The following is a 14,756-nucleotide window of genomic DNA, read 5'->3' as shown; positions in this document are numbered from 1 at the left end:
CTACTCTTGAGACAGTAGATCTATCCACAACAATTCTTAGCATGTACAAATTTTTAGAACTTCTGGCTTCAGCCATCTGATTGTAGCGTTAGTGAGACAGATCACTATCATAAAAGTTTAAATTTTTCAATGGTTTAACTAGAGACATGAGATTCTGCAGTTGCTGGAGATCTTGAGCAATGCACTCATTGCTGGAGGAACTCAGCAGGTCGGGTAGCATCTGTGGAGGGAAATGAACAGTTAACATTTTGGGCTGAGACTTTATGAAGGGTCTTGGCCCAAATTGTCAACTGTACATTCCCTTCCATAGATGCTCCCCGACCTGAGTTCATCCAGCATTTTCTGTGTGCTGCTGTTTGTAGTGCACATTTAATCTGAATGATCTTATCAAAAACCGTCATGTTATGATAGTTAAATGCTCCAGAATGTTTTACTGCTTCTGCTTCTCGGGTGTGTTGCATGAAATATTGCCATGTGTTCCTTGGAAAAATGATTGGGAGAATGCTTAGCTTTAGGAGTGTTAAACATATTATTGTGTTCTATATGCAGTTTTTTGCTTATTATTTTTCTGTAACTAAGCACCGAATTATGTATGTTGTTCATTGCTGATAAAGTTGCTTGGAGAATTGGGATCATAATTCAGAATGGGGCTGGACGATATCAAGCAGAATAATACATTTTTAAAACCTTTGCAAAGCTGAAATGTTTGGTTTTGAATGTGAACTCTGAAATATATTTCAATACAAAGTTGCGTTTTTGTATTGAATTTCCTTTATATATGTGCACAGTAAATTCTTAAATTCAGCATGGCAAATAAACAATTAGTGGACTAGAAGGAAGTGTTTGAAACTTGCTTAAGTTGTGAAATTTAAACTATTGAGTGTACTGCCAGTCCTCTATGAGATTCCTTCTTTAGTGCTTTAGTTTCTCCACCTATCATCTCCCAGCTTCCTACTTCATCCCACCCTTCCCCTCATCTGGTTTCATCTATCACCTGCCAGCCTGTCCTCCTTCCTCTCTCCCTACCATCTTATTCTAGCTTCTGCCCCCTTCCTATCCAATCCTGATGAAAGTTCCTGGCCCACAACGTCGACTGGTTATTTCTCTACACAGATGGTGCCTGACTTGCTGAGCTCGTCCAGTGTTTGCTATGTCTATTGCACTCCTGTAGTGGTTTGGCAGAGATTGATCTGACTTGTTTCAGCAGTGAGGAAGTACTTTCTCCTGATTTATTTTTGTGTTGTTTTCTGTACTGGTTGGATGTCTAGTCTGCAAACTGCATGCATTTTTTGGCAGATTTTCTAAAGCACCTTGTGGCCCCAGTATCTGGGAAAAAGAATTTATTTATAATTTTTTTGTGAAGTTAATAATTTATGGGAGTAATATCTTAAAGTGTTGGATTTTTTCCTTCCAACTTGTACATTTATTTTTCCCCCTCTTCTATACTGAAGGTGCAGGTCAGCAGGTGATCTCCAGTGTCTCATCACCTTGCCTATTGATTCCATCTGAGCATAAATGCTGAGTGTCACCTCAATGTATTATGTGGAAGGGATTATAGGCCAGTGTCATGTCAAGCACTTTTTCCTAATGTCATTAAATGGTAATCAAAAATTAAAATCCTCTGTTTCTCAGTTCCATTTTTGAGGAACAATTTTTTTAATCAACATTATCAATTTCCTAATTTTGTGTACACAATTTTGTTTGATTCAGAAAACAAATTCAAGACCTAAACTGGCTGAGGAAAAACGACCAGCTTGCTGCTGGCAGTAAACTTCGAGAAATGGAATCCAAGTGAGTGAAATGATGTTGGATTGTAGAATTTGCTGTACTTATTGAAAGGCTGAGGGGTACATTTACCAACTTGTACATCTTGACATAGTTTTGCAAGTTTGCTTATTTCTCAGTTCAAAATAGTGCCAGTGTGAATATAAATCTGATTCCACTGTCAAGATTTGTGCATGATCAACTGACTCGAGGGAAAAAAAAGTAACACTGCGTGCATATCCCTTTCATACAGCAAACATACTGTGCCCCTGATGGAGCTGATGAATGAATTCCTCCAACATGGCTGTCTGTTAAATGTAAACGTGCAAAACAATACTAATAGCACCCTGGATTTATCTGAAGATGAATTCAGTTCCCATCGTGGCATCTGGAGAACATAAATGTGGTTATAATCTGGAACAAAATGTTAGTCTCAGCAGTGGTGAGGACAGAACAACCAAGTGCCTTTTTTAAAAGAAAAAAACATGTTTGCTTCACATTGGGGAAGAAAATCAACTGTTCTTGTTTGGAATGTTCTATTTCTTCCTTCAGACCCACAGCAGTTAGAAAGATGCTTATAGTTTGTATTTGCTTGAAAAGCCATTCATTTGTAGAAAACCTAAAACAAAACCTGACTGCAACGCTGAGTGGTTCATCCAGTGTGAGAAAATATAAAGCCAACTCAGCCAGCATGACTTTTATATAATTTAAAGTGCCGTTCCACAAACGCTGAAAGAAACTCTGACAATTACAGTAACAACATCGTGACTTTCAGCCTATAACCCACACTGGTCCATCAAAGGACAGACTTCCAGAAGTGGGGGTACAATGGTACACTGTTGGGAAGAGATGGCCCTCAAGTCTTCTCAAAATTGACTGGCTCCTACAAAACCTCATGGCATCAGATCAAACCAAGGCAAGGAAATCTGACTGTGGTCCTCAGCTGAGTTATGTAATTTACCATATTTGCAGATCAATTTGAAGTTTGTGATTCTTAGATAACCATCACATGTAATCATGAAGAAAAATGGACATATAAATGAATAAATGGAGGGTGAGGCACCATGAAAGAACCATCCAATTGCAGAAAAACAGGAGCTGAGGCTTACTAATTTGCAATTATTTCCCAGGCAATTTGTTGTTGAAGGCCATGCATCTGTGTCCTAATTGAGTTTGCACATTTTATTTCCTGAATTTTGTGAGTCTGAGGTTTAGGAGGGGGCGGTTGTCGTGCTGGATGTGTGCTGCTGGACAGAATAGCAGTTAACAAACAAGAAAATATGCAGATGCTGGAAATCTGAGCAACACACAAAATGCTGGAGGAACTCAGCAGTATCCATAGAAAAAATTAGTCAACGTTTTGAGCCAAAACCCTTTGGCAGAACTGATGAAAAAAAGTTGAGGAGTAGATTTGAAAGGTAGGGGGAAGGAAGAGAGAAACACCAGGCGATAGGTAAAACTTTGAGGGGGTAGGGGTGAATCAAAGACTAAGTTTATTGGTGAAAGAGACAGAAGGCCATGGAAGAAAGAAAAAGGGGGAAGTAGCACCCGAGGGAGGTGATGGACGGGCAAGAAGGTAACATGAGAGAGGGAAAAGAGGATGGGAAATGGTGAAGCAGGATGGGGTCGTGGGGGAGGCATTACTGGAAGTTTGATAAATCGATGTTCATGCCATCAGGTTGAAGGCTACCCAGATGGAATATAAGGTGTTGTTCCTCCAACCTAGGTGTTTCCTTATCACAACAGTGAAAGAGGCCGTGGGTGGACATAGGGGAATGGGAAGTGGAATTAGAATGGGTGGCCACTGAGATATCCACCTTTGTTCTGCAGACTGACATAGATGCTCGGCAGCGAAGCAGTCTCCCAGTGTACACTGGTCTCACCAGTGTACAGGAGGCCACGCTAGGAGCACCAAACACAGTATATAACCCCAACAGACTAACAGGTGAACTGTTGCCTCACCTGGAGTGAAGAGGTGTAGGGACAGGTGTAGCACTTGTTCTGCTTGCAAGAGTAAGTGCTGGGAGGGAGATCAGTGGGGAGAGACGAATGGACAAGGGTGTCGCATAGGGAGCGATCTTTGTGGAAAGCAGGAATTATAGGATAGAGGGAAAGATGTGCTTGGTGGTGGGATCCAGTTGGAGGTGGCGAAAAATTTGGAGAATTATGTGCTGGATGTGAAGGCTAGTGGGGTGGTGGGAGTCTTCACCTACCACCCCACCCGTCTCCGCGTCCAGCACGTAATTCTCCGAAATTTCTGCCACCTCCAGTAGTATTAAATTTGGAATGCTTCAGTAAACGTAAATTGAAAACTTGATTTCCTTGAGGATGAATACTTGTATAATTGTAGAGAAGTGTAAGTAATATATTTAGTAGTGGAACAAAAAAAAATCTGTCTTTGTATTGTAAAGTAGCCTTTCTTCTGCTCAAAGTATCTTTTATTTACTTTGGAAATGAATGCAGAAATCTAACCCATAAAGATCACATATATGAAAAGCAAATCAATTAGCTTGTCACTGAATTACCAGTTTGGAAAGACTGGCTCATGGGCCATGTGTGCTGTGCACCAGCACGGAATGTGCTGACCAACTGCAGTAAGGTGGCAGATTCTAACACACAGAAATGGAATAATGTGATTGTCTGAACGGTCAGGACAAGTGGAGTGGTTCCAGAGCGGAAAGGAAGGGAGCGGTACGACAGATTAAAACAAACTGTGAAGCTGCTGATTTAAAAGAAAGTAGGAGAAGGAAAAAGAAAAGATCAAAAGAAATGAGGCAGTAATTAAATTATTGGGAACTGGGACAAGATGGTTAGATCAAAGAATGAGGACAGGGTGGTTAAAATGAGAGGAACTGATGATAGCAAGATAAATGGAAAAAGTGGGGAGGAAGAGGCGAATTGAATTAAAGAACTAAAGAATATGGTCAGAGAATTGGGAGGAAACGAAATATCAAAAGGAGAGCAGATGGTTAGTTCAAAGGGGAAAGGGAACAAACAGAGAGGGGAGTTGGATTGATGAACTCGGAGCCAGGACGGTGATAGTCAAGCCAAAAAGCCACTTAAAAGATCAGATCAATATAATGGGAAAATAGAGCCAAAGGTTAAATCATTAGAATGTATGGGAAGGAGGAGGATAGGCAAAATCATAATTGATCAAAGATGGCGCCAGTGAACCATGGCAACATGCTGCAGGCTGCTTGCAAAACTTCTAAATATATCTCTTTTGAATTAGTCTCATTGAAATCTGCAGCATATAATTTCCCTTTAAGCAATGTATTTTTGAACCATCTTAATGAATTACCAATTTTGTGATCTTCTGGAATACTCAGTGGACATAACTCTCAAGCATGCAGGTATGGCACCTTTAAACAGACAAAGGTACATCGCCACAGTCAAAAGTGAGAGAAGAATGGTTAATTCCAAACCAGGTTGAAAAACAGAGGAATGAGGTACCCCTCTACCCAGCATCTTGTTAGCAAATGTTCATTTACTGGAGAACAGAATTGAGGACCCAAGGGCAAGATTGCTGTATCAGAGGGAAATGAGAAATTGCTGCATTGTGTTCCACGGAGACATGGCTCACTCTAGACATTACTGATGCATCAGTAAGACCCCAGGGTTTTTTCAATACTCAGATTGGACTGAACTGATTTGGAGAAAGCAAAATGTTGTGGGGGGGGGGGGGGGTGTTTCATGATAAACTTTCTGGTGCTCCAATGTGGTGGTTTTGTCGTACTCTTGTTCCCCCTATCTAGAGCATCTAACGATTAAGTTCCGACTTAACAAAAGAGTCCTTCTCAGTGATCCTGACTGCAGTTTACATATCACCAAAAGCTGACACTCGAGTAACCAGGCACTCAAAAGATATTGAATGCTGTCATCATCAAACAAGAAACTGTCAACCCCAGTGTGTTTCAAATTATAGTCGGGACTTTATTCAGTCTTGTTAGAAGAAATCTCTGCCGAATTAAAGATGAGGAATACCTGTTGTTCCATGCCCACATCACATTTCAAGAAATCAGACCAGTTTTACCTGCGTAGAGGCAGGGGCTAAGGAGCAAAGCTCCAGAGATTAGGACAACAAAAAGGTGATCGCAGGAGGTAGAGGAGCAGCTACTGGATTGCTTCGAGCTGTTTGACTGGGCCGTGTTCAAGGACTCATCAGAAGATCTGAATGAATACACCATGGTTGTCACGGACTTCATAAAAATAGTCATAGATGAGTGTGTCCCCACAAAATCATTTAGAGAATTCCCCAACCAGAAGCCCTGGATGAACTATGAGATCTGCAATCTGCTGAGGGCCAGATCAGTGGCATTCAAGTCTGGCAACCAAGTAAGAAACAAAAGGTCCAGGTATGATAAACAGAAAACCATCTTGCAGATGAAGTGGCAATTCTGGATTAAACTTGAACCACTGAAGGATGCTCGCTAGCTGTGACAGGGCTTAAATCCTGTTACATTTTACAAATCGAATCAAGTGATGTGAGTGACAACAAGGCTTTACTTCCAGATGAACTCAATGCCTTCTGTGCTTTTGACTATCAAAGCATGGAGGAACCTTCAGGAGGGTAAGCCCACAGAAAATACATGGCTTAGATAGGGTACCTGTGCTGATCAGTTGGCTGGAGTATTCAACGATATGTTTAACCTCCCTATCAGCAGTCTAACGTATCCACCAGCTTTAAGCAGGCTGCAGTTATATCAGTGCCTAAGAAGAAGGTAGAAACCTGCCTAAATTACTATTGTCCAGCGTCATTTACGTCCACTGTGAAGAAGTATTTTGAGAAGTTGATGATAAAACATCAATTCCTACCTGAGGTACAATTTAAATCCACTCCAATTTACCTACTGGCACAACAGGTCCACAGCAGATGGCATTTCATTGGCTTTCACTCAATCCTGGAACATCTGGATAGCAAAGATGTAGTCTTTATTGACAACAGCTCAGCATTTAAAACTATCGTACCCTCACAACTAACCGTAAACTTCAATACCTAGGCCTTAATACCTCCTTGAACAATTGGATCCTCAATTTCTTCACATGCATACTCAGAACGTATGGCAACAACATCTCCATAATCTCCAGAGCATAGATGTACCACCAGGCCATGTGTTTAACCACCTGCTCTACTTGCTTATACTTACGACATGAGGTGAAGCACTGCTCCAGTGCCAACTTAAGTTTGCTGACAACATCCATGTTGTTGGCCTAATCAAAGGTAGTGACGAATTAGCATATAGTGGGAGATTGAAAATCTAGCTGAGTGGTGCCAGGACAAAAGCCTCTCATTCAATGTCAGCAAGACCAAGGAGCTGATTATTGACTTCAGGAGGGGGTACTGGAGGTCCATGAGCCAGTCCTCATTGGGGAATTAGAGCTGGAGAGGGTCAGCAACTTTAAATTCCTCGGTGTTATCATTTCAGAAGATCTATCATGGGCCCAGAACGGAAGTTCAATTACAAAGAAAGTACAGCAGCGCCACTGCTTCATAGGAGTTTGTGAGGATTCATTATGACATATAAAATGTTGACGAACTTGTATAGATGTGTAGTAGAGTATATTGCCTGGCTGCATCACAGCCTAGTATGGAAACACCAATGCCCTTGAATGGAAAAGTAATGGGTAAAGCCTTCCCCACCATTGAGCACATCCACATGGAGTAGTGTTACAGGAAAGCAGCATCCATCACCAAGGACCTTCACCACACAAGACATGCAACAACTTCTTGATGGCAACTGTGAGAAACGTGCAAGAGCCTCAGGACTCACACCACCAGGTTCAGGAACAGTTATTACCCCTCAACCATCAGACTCTTGAACCAATGAGATAACTTCACTTGACCTATCATTGAACTGTTCCCACAACCGATGGACTCACTTTCAATGACTCTTCATGTCAGCTTCTTGATATTTATTGTTTATTAATTTTTGTTTTTGTATGTGCATAGTTTGTTGTCTTTTGCACATTGGTGCTTTCTTTTGGGTGCAGTCTTTCATTGATTCTATTATGGTTCTTGGATTTACTGAGTATGCCTGCAAGAAAACCAATCTCAGGGTTGTATATAGTGACATACAGTACTGTGCTAAAGTCTTGGGCACCCTAGGTTTTTATATAAGCTTTGTTTTCAGGTGTTTATTTTTTCTTTGTTTTCAGCATTAGTGTATCAGTAGAAAAGAACAAATTGCAAATTTCCAAACATTCATTTTCCAAAAAATTAAATGTTATGGAGAAATTTTTCTGTTTCATTAAATGATATTAATAGAGCACTGTAGTACCTAAACAGGGCTCATGTGCAGACTTGACCCGTTAGTCGGCTCTCCTAACAGCCACGTGACTCGGCGGTGAGAAGGCCATGTTTTATCAACAATATACGTCTAGGGTCAGTATGATTTGGGGTTCAACCAAACAGGAAAGTTGGGGTGTTTTGATTAACGGAACCCTAATTTTAGTGAATCTTGTGTAAATACTGCTCATACACAATCATCAGTTGGCAAGAAATACAGTAACAGATCATACACAGCATACAATTATAAAGAAAATGTACTTACTAACTTCAGCTTTATCACAGTTATTAAGAGAAAGAAAATAAGAAATAAATAGAAGGACCCATTACAGTTAAACCAGTCTAATATGTACATGGCATCATTCGTGATCCTGTCTTTGTATCTCCCACCAAAAAGACCACGACCCCCCCCCCCTCCCCCAGTGTCCATCACGAATCTCCCACCGCTTTCTCCCAATTCCATCATCTTGATTGGCTGACACAACATTCCGAAGTTGAACATCATAGCCCCTTATCTTTAGCCGAAACCAAAACATTCTACCAACAGGGCACACTGCTCTTACAGAAAGCTACTAAATGAAGTACCCCACAGCATTAGCAGTAGAAATCTTAACCATGTCATTACCCCACTTTTCAAATAAAAACTTGATTACTTTTAAGTGTATAACCCAAATAAAAAGAAGTGCCAATGATCAATGACAATGAACTGAACTGATTAATTGAAATAGAAATGGGTGTAGAAGGAATCAAACTGGGTGAAGGACAACAACACTAAAAGGTGAGGGTGTACCAGATGTGCCAGTTTAACCTTCAAGTCATCAATTCTTACACCATGGCAAGAGTGAGCATAGTAACAAGCCATGAGGTGGTCATCGTGCCTCAGCAAGGTCTCTGCTAAACAGAGATCTTGCGGCAGACAGATGTGCTGTCTGAGCTCTACTGGAGAATCTCAAAGAAACGGGCAAGGCTGAGGAGCAGAAATGCAGTGGTCAGCCACGGAAACTGGTGCAGCAACCAAGAAATTCATTGAACTGATATCCCTTCTAAATCAGGAGAAGCCCAGCACTACCATCGGGTCTGAACTCTCAGAAATCATTGGAATCCAGGTACGCACCTCTATAGTTAGGAAAGGTCTCGTCAGAAGTGGTCTTCATGGAAGAGTTGTTGCCAAAAAGCCATTCCTCCGAAATGGAAACAAAGTCAAGAGACTCACCTACACACAAAAACCCAGGAAGTGGGGATGCTGAAAAATTGCAGCAAGAGCTCTTGAACTGACAGTTCAAAATTTGAAATATTTGGCTCAAACATGAGACAGCTGGTCAGTCCATAGAAGAGCTGAAGAGTGCTGCATGGATGAGTGTCTGCAGACAACAGTGAAGTACAGTAGAGCTTCCCTGCATGTTTGGGGCTGCATTTCTGCACGTGGAGCTGGTGATCTGGCCAAAATTAATGGAATCCTCAATGCTGAGAAGTATAAGCAGATTCTCATCTCACAATACCATCTTAACTGTCTTAAGTGAAAAGAAGAACAAGGAGTTCTGCAACAGGTGGTATGGCCTCCACAGAGCCCTGATCTCAACATCTTCCAGACTGTCTGGCATTACCTGGAGAGACAGAAACAAGCGAGACAGCCAAAGTCTGCAAAAGAACTGTGGCAAGTTCTTCAAGATGCTTGGAATAACCTACCTGCTGATTTTCTTATAAAACTGCACGAAAGTTGATGCAGTTTTAAAGGCAAAGGGTGGTTACAGTAAATATTGATTTGATTTAGCTTTTTCCGGTTAATGCTCTTTTTAATATTTAGAAGCTTTTCATTATTTTTGAAAGCATCTTCACTTTACAGGACTTTTGCACGGTACTGTAAATGTACTTAATTTACTTGGAACTTGAACTTTGAACATATGGAGAAAGGGTGGTTGGGTTGTGAGAAACTGGGAGAGGAGTACCAGTAGTTAGACTCCCAAGTAGTAGCAGTTGAGATGGTACTGTTGAAATGCTGAGGGTAATCCAAAAGTAGAACACTGCAAATGAAGATAATCTAAAATAATAGGAAGCTGGAAATAATCAAGTTTGAGTTTAATTATCATGGATATGCCCAAATGAAATAATATTCCTCTGGGGCCAAGTTACAAAACACATTATCAACAGCACACTGCAGTAGGACATACCACAAATAGAATATATGGGTACGATTTCAGAAAAACATATAGTCACAAAGGAAAAAAATATATAGCCCAAGACCCCGAGTGCCATGACTGTCCTGGTCCAGCTTGTTCTTGCACTGAACACCAAAGTGCAGCACTGTCAGGAGGGTCCAGTTCCCAACCCAGCAGGCCCGGCAGAGGCCCCTACTCTCTCCCCTGAGCAGCTGCAACAGGCCACTGCGTCCAAGGTGACACTGTGGCTAGGGCCTAGTGGTCGCCATAACCTAGGCAAAGCAACTCCCCTGAAATGTTCTGCAGATTCAAGCTCCTATTTGAAGAGAGGACCTGTTGAGATTTGGGGTTAATGTCTTTTAATGGAACTAGATGGAGAACAGATTTCAAATAGCAAATATGTTGAGGATGGAGGTAATGAGTGGAGGGTGAGAGTAAAATTTGTAACTGGGTGGAGAATGAGTAGTGAAGCCCAGGCTGAGACAGGATGGTTGCATTGAATGGAACTAACATAGCTGAATATAAGAAAGGATACAAGGATGGTGGTTGGATCATAAGCAGTTGGGGAAAGGATAAGGATGGCTGGACTACTGGAAGATAAAGAAAGTGGGAAGGGAAAGTAGAATTACAGGCAGCCGGGGAAAGGAGATGGAAGGTACTGAGGGAGGACTGTCTAGGAAACTTCTTGCACTTTGTTTAAAAAAAAAGGAAGATGGCTGCAGGAGTAAGTCAGGCAATGCCTTAATTTTTTTTCTACATTCAGTGAGGCCACAGCTGATCTATGTTCAGCCCAAATCCACTTTCCTGTCTGATTGCTTTCATTCTTCTCATTCTTATATTTCTACCCATCTCAGCCTGGATTCTTGGCATTGATGCGGTTGTTAATTGTGCAATTGGAAAGGATTACAACTGGATTATCTGCATCTGTACAGAACGTATAGCATCTTTCTTGTACCATAGTAGTCTAGTATTCATTGAGGAAAACTTGATGTTCAAACTGCTGAAAGGGGAAGGGCAGCTGTCTTAGTGGACCTTGTTCAAGTTGGCAGAAACAGTGAAAGATGATCCACTGAATGCAGAGGCTGGTGGGGAGGAAGGCAAGGATCAAAGTGGCTCTCCCTGCTACTTGCACTGCCTGGGATGAGAAGGGGTGAGAGCAGAGCATGGCAAGGATTCGTAGGCCCCCTTCTGGTTGTTTGCATTTGGGAACTGTAAGAGGTACTGGCTTGGACAGAAGTAGAACAGAACAGCTCTGGCTTTAATAATCTTAGTCTATTTATTGAGTAAACACAAAGTCTCTTTGAGGGCTTTTGCTGTTGCTTGGGGGGTGGGGGTTAGTGTTTCCACTGGCGCAATTTGGGGGGAAGGTGGGGATTGATGCTTTTGCTGTTGGGTGGGCGAGGGGGGGTTTTGGTGCTTCGATGTTTCTATCATTCATTCTGTGGAGTCTCTTGTGGATGTCTGAAGTGTACAAATTTCAGGTTGTATACTGTGTGCATTCTCTGACATTAAATGAATCTTTGAAAATTTTGGTAAAACAAGATACTGCAGGAAATCCAGAGGAACACACACAAAATGCTGGAGGAACTCAGCAGGTCAGATAGCATCTGCAGAAATGAATAAACAGTTGACATTTCAGGCTTTTGGCTCCTTCCTTTCCAGTCCTGATGAAGGGTCTTGGCCCACAACATCAACTGTTTGAGTATTTTGGTTAGAGAATGCAAATTTTTTTGTCCTGTACTGGGTGGTATCCATAAGCATAATTAAATGCAACATGCTAATTTCCAGCATTTCTCAGTGATAGGATTTGTTTTTGTGTAGCAGTGAAGCCTGAGCTTATAGAGTGGGAACATAGCTAATTGTATGGCTCTTAATTTTAAACCACCCTGTTATTATTGTTGCATCCTGTCTGCTATTGTGCTGTAGCAGAAATGCGTTTTGAATGATAAATCTTAGAATGTCCCCACAATTCAAAAAGACATGGTAGAACTTGGCACAGTGGTCTAGCTGAGCCAATGACTTGTTAGTTGGCACATCAAAGTAGCTGCAATTAAAGGAGTACTTTGGCAGACTCATTTCTCTGATACTCAATCCAGCACTGGGTAACATCGATCAGAATAACATCAGTCAGTTCACTCACATCCTGGTGGTACTACATGAGCTAATGTATTCAGAAGGGGAGGTATTAAAATATCAACAAAAAAGGGAAATAATGAAGGTAATAATGTTGAGCTGTAAATCTAACTGGAAAAGAAGCAGATATTTCTTGGAGAAGATGGAACTCATTACCAGAGGATGAAAAATAGCTTGGACTGAAACAAATTAGAGTACATGATAAAACTAAAGGTGGATGTTGATGGGATGGATGTCTAACCGTCACTGCACCCTGAGTTCCTGATAATTTCGACTAAGTAAAGGATCTCAGGACATTTTACAATGTTTAAAAAAAACGATTCACTGAATAACGGTGAGGGTTGTTATCTATTGTTGCTGGTACTTCAGTTTATCAGCTCCCTGTTTGCCAGGGGTCTGTTGGCAGTGTGTTGTGAAGGTCAGGTGTATTTCCCAGGTCCTAATTTTACACCCTGTTTTGTCCTGAATTAGCACTGGTTCTGTCTCGTTTAAGTCCCGTAGAGTAGGGAAGGACAGAACACAACCAGGAAAATGGGCACCATTGTATTGAGTACTGCTGTGGCCAAGTAATCTGTCTACTGTTAATCACTACCTTAATGTTTGTGTGGAAATACTGCAACCCATAAATGTTGGCATTCCTTGAGTATATGTATTGTTTTAAACAGTTAATTTGCTTCTGCGAGTACTGAGAATGTTGGATGCAGATACTAGGAAAATAATTCATCATGGCCAATGCTGTACCTTTATTGAGCAGATGCAGTGAATGCTGTAAGCAAATGAGTGGTCAGCCATATTCCCAACAGTAGCAATAAATCTCACTTTCAATAGTTGGGCAATTAACAGATGTTCACTCTGTTCTGTTTCAGCTGGGTTGCATTAGTCAGCAAGAACTACGAGATCGAGAGAGCAATTGTCCAGCTTGAAGGTGAAATAAACAAGATGAAACAACAGCAAGGGGATGAGAACAAAGAAAATATTCGACAGGACTTCTGATGACAGAGGGACTAGTCACCCTTTTTGTTCAGTGCTTGTTGTTTTCAACATGGACTTGTGTTCCTATTTATACACTAGTTGCAATAATGACACAGATGGGATTTTTTTTGCTTGTATTTCATGTGTGTTTTGAATTGAGTGGAACAATTTTCTATAATCTTAAATGTTAATGTGAACCCAAAACATTTCATTTTTGTCTCCTCCGCATGAATTAGGTAACTGCCTACTGTCCATTATAGCAGCTGGGGTTATTTATCCTTTTTGAACAACATACCAACTGAGGTTTCCAAAACAGTCACTGCTCAGGATTATCTGTAGTAAAATCTTAATAGAATTTGTATTACATTTTTATAGTTGAATATTTCGAATAAAATGCTGAACATTGCTCGTTTTTACTATCCTAATAGCTTAAATGCCTGGTTATTTATAAACAATATTTTTAGTACATGGCTATTGGCCTGGGAAAAGTCATACAGTGTCCTTTCGTTAAAATGCTTTCAGAGGCATCTTATCTACCATTGTGAGTTTTCATGAGTAAATATGTATTGGATTTAGGTGGAATCAGTTCAGGTCTTGTGTTCTGTCAAACCAAATGCACTGAACTCTGGTTCAATTGTGTTGTGCTGGAGGCTTTGTTATCTGGGTCAGTTTGACTCTGACAAGATGTGGGTCTCTGCCTTTCAGCAGGGATCTGATGAGCAATGTGATGTGGTTGGGAGTTATTTTTGGGTTTGACTGGGTGAGAGCTGTAGTCAGTGACACATAGCATGAGAGTAAATGGGGACCATTGTCTGCAATAGGCTCTACGCTGGCATTGCCTTCAATTTTGCCTCAGTACCATGGCAACATGGTGACATTTTGTCATGTTGTTGCTCTCTACATCTTGTGGCACATTGGGGGCAACCTTGCTGTTCCTTTAGCATTTGTCTTTTTTATGAGGCTGGATTACTAGCTCGATGTTCAACCCATCATGGATGGAAAGCAAACACGAGGAAATCTGCAGATGTTGGAAATTCAAGCAACACAGACAAAATGCTGGTGGAACACAGCAGGCCAGGCAGCATCTATAGGAAGAAGTACAGTCGACGTTTCGGGCCGAGACCCTTCGTCAGGACTAACTGAGAGAAGAGATAGTAAGAGATTTGAAAGCGGGAGGGGGAAATCCAAAATGATGGAAGACCGGAGGGGGAGGGATGAAGCTAAGAGCTGGAAAGTTGATTGGCAAAAGGGATACAGAACTGGAGAAGGAAGAGAATCATTGGATGGGAGGCCTAGGGAGAAAGAAAGAGGGAGGGGAGCACCAGAGGGAGATGGAGAACAGGCAAGGAGTGATTGTGAGAGGGACAGAGAGAGAAAAGAAAAGAGGGGGGAGTAAATAAATAAAGAAGGGGAGGGGGGCATTAACAGAAGTTAGAGAAATCAAT

At 41.3% G+C, this 14,756-nt stretch overlaps 1 protein-coding gene across 2 annotated transcripts in view; it reads left to right on the top strand.

Moving 5' to 3' along the window:
• bcas2 (BCAS2 pre-mRNA processing factor) overlaps positions 1–13,732 on the top strand; it is a 49,524-nt gene extending 35,792 nt beyond the window's left edge. Inside the window, exons 6-7 of one of the 2 annotated variants that reach the window (XM_073054073.1) lie at positions 1,711–1,791; positions 13,206–13,732. In XM_073054073.1, the coding sequence (XP_072910174.1) occupies positions 1,711–1,791; positions 13,206–13,332 (208 nt within the window). In that variant the 3' untranslated portion in view covers positions 13,333–13,732. The remainder of the gene's footprint in view (positions 1–1,710; positions 1,792–13,205) is intronic. The other variant, XM_073054074.1, reaches the window with a different exon arrangement.
• Positions 13,733–14,756: the final 1,024 nt, after the last annotated feature.

The sequence above is a fragment of the Hemitrygon akajei genome, chromosome 8 (assembly GCF_048418815.1).
Source record: "Hemitrygon akajei chromosome 8, sHemAka1.3, whole genome shotgun sequence".
In the NCBI taxonomy this organism is placed as follows: domain Eukaryota; kingdom Metazoa; phylum Chordata; class Chondrichthyes; order Myliobatiformes; family Dasyatidae; genus Hemitrygon; species Hemitrygon akajei.
This window is presented reverse-complemented; position numbering and strand designations above follow the sequence as displayed.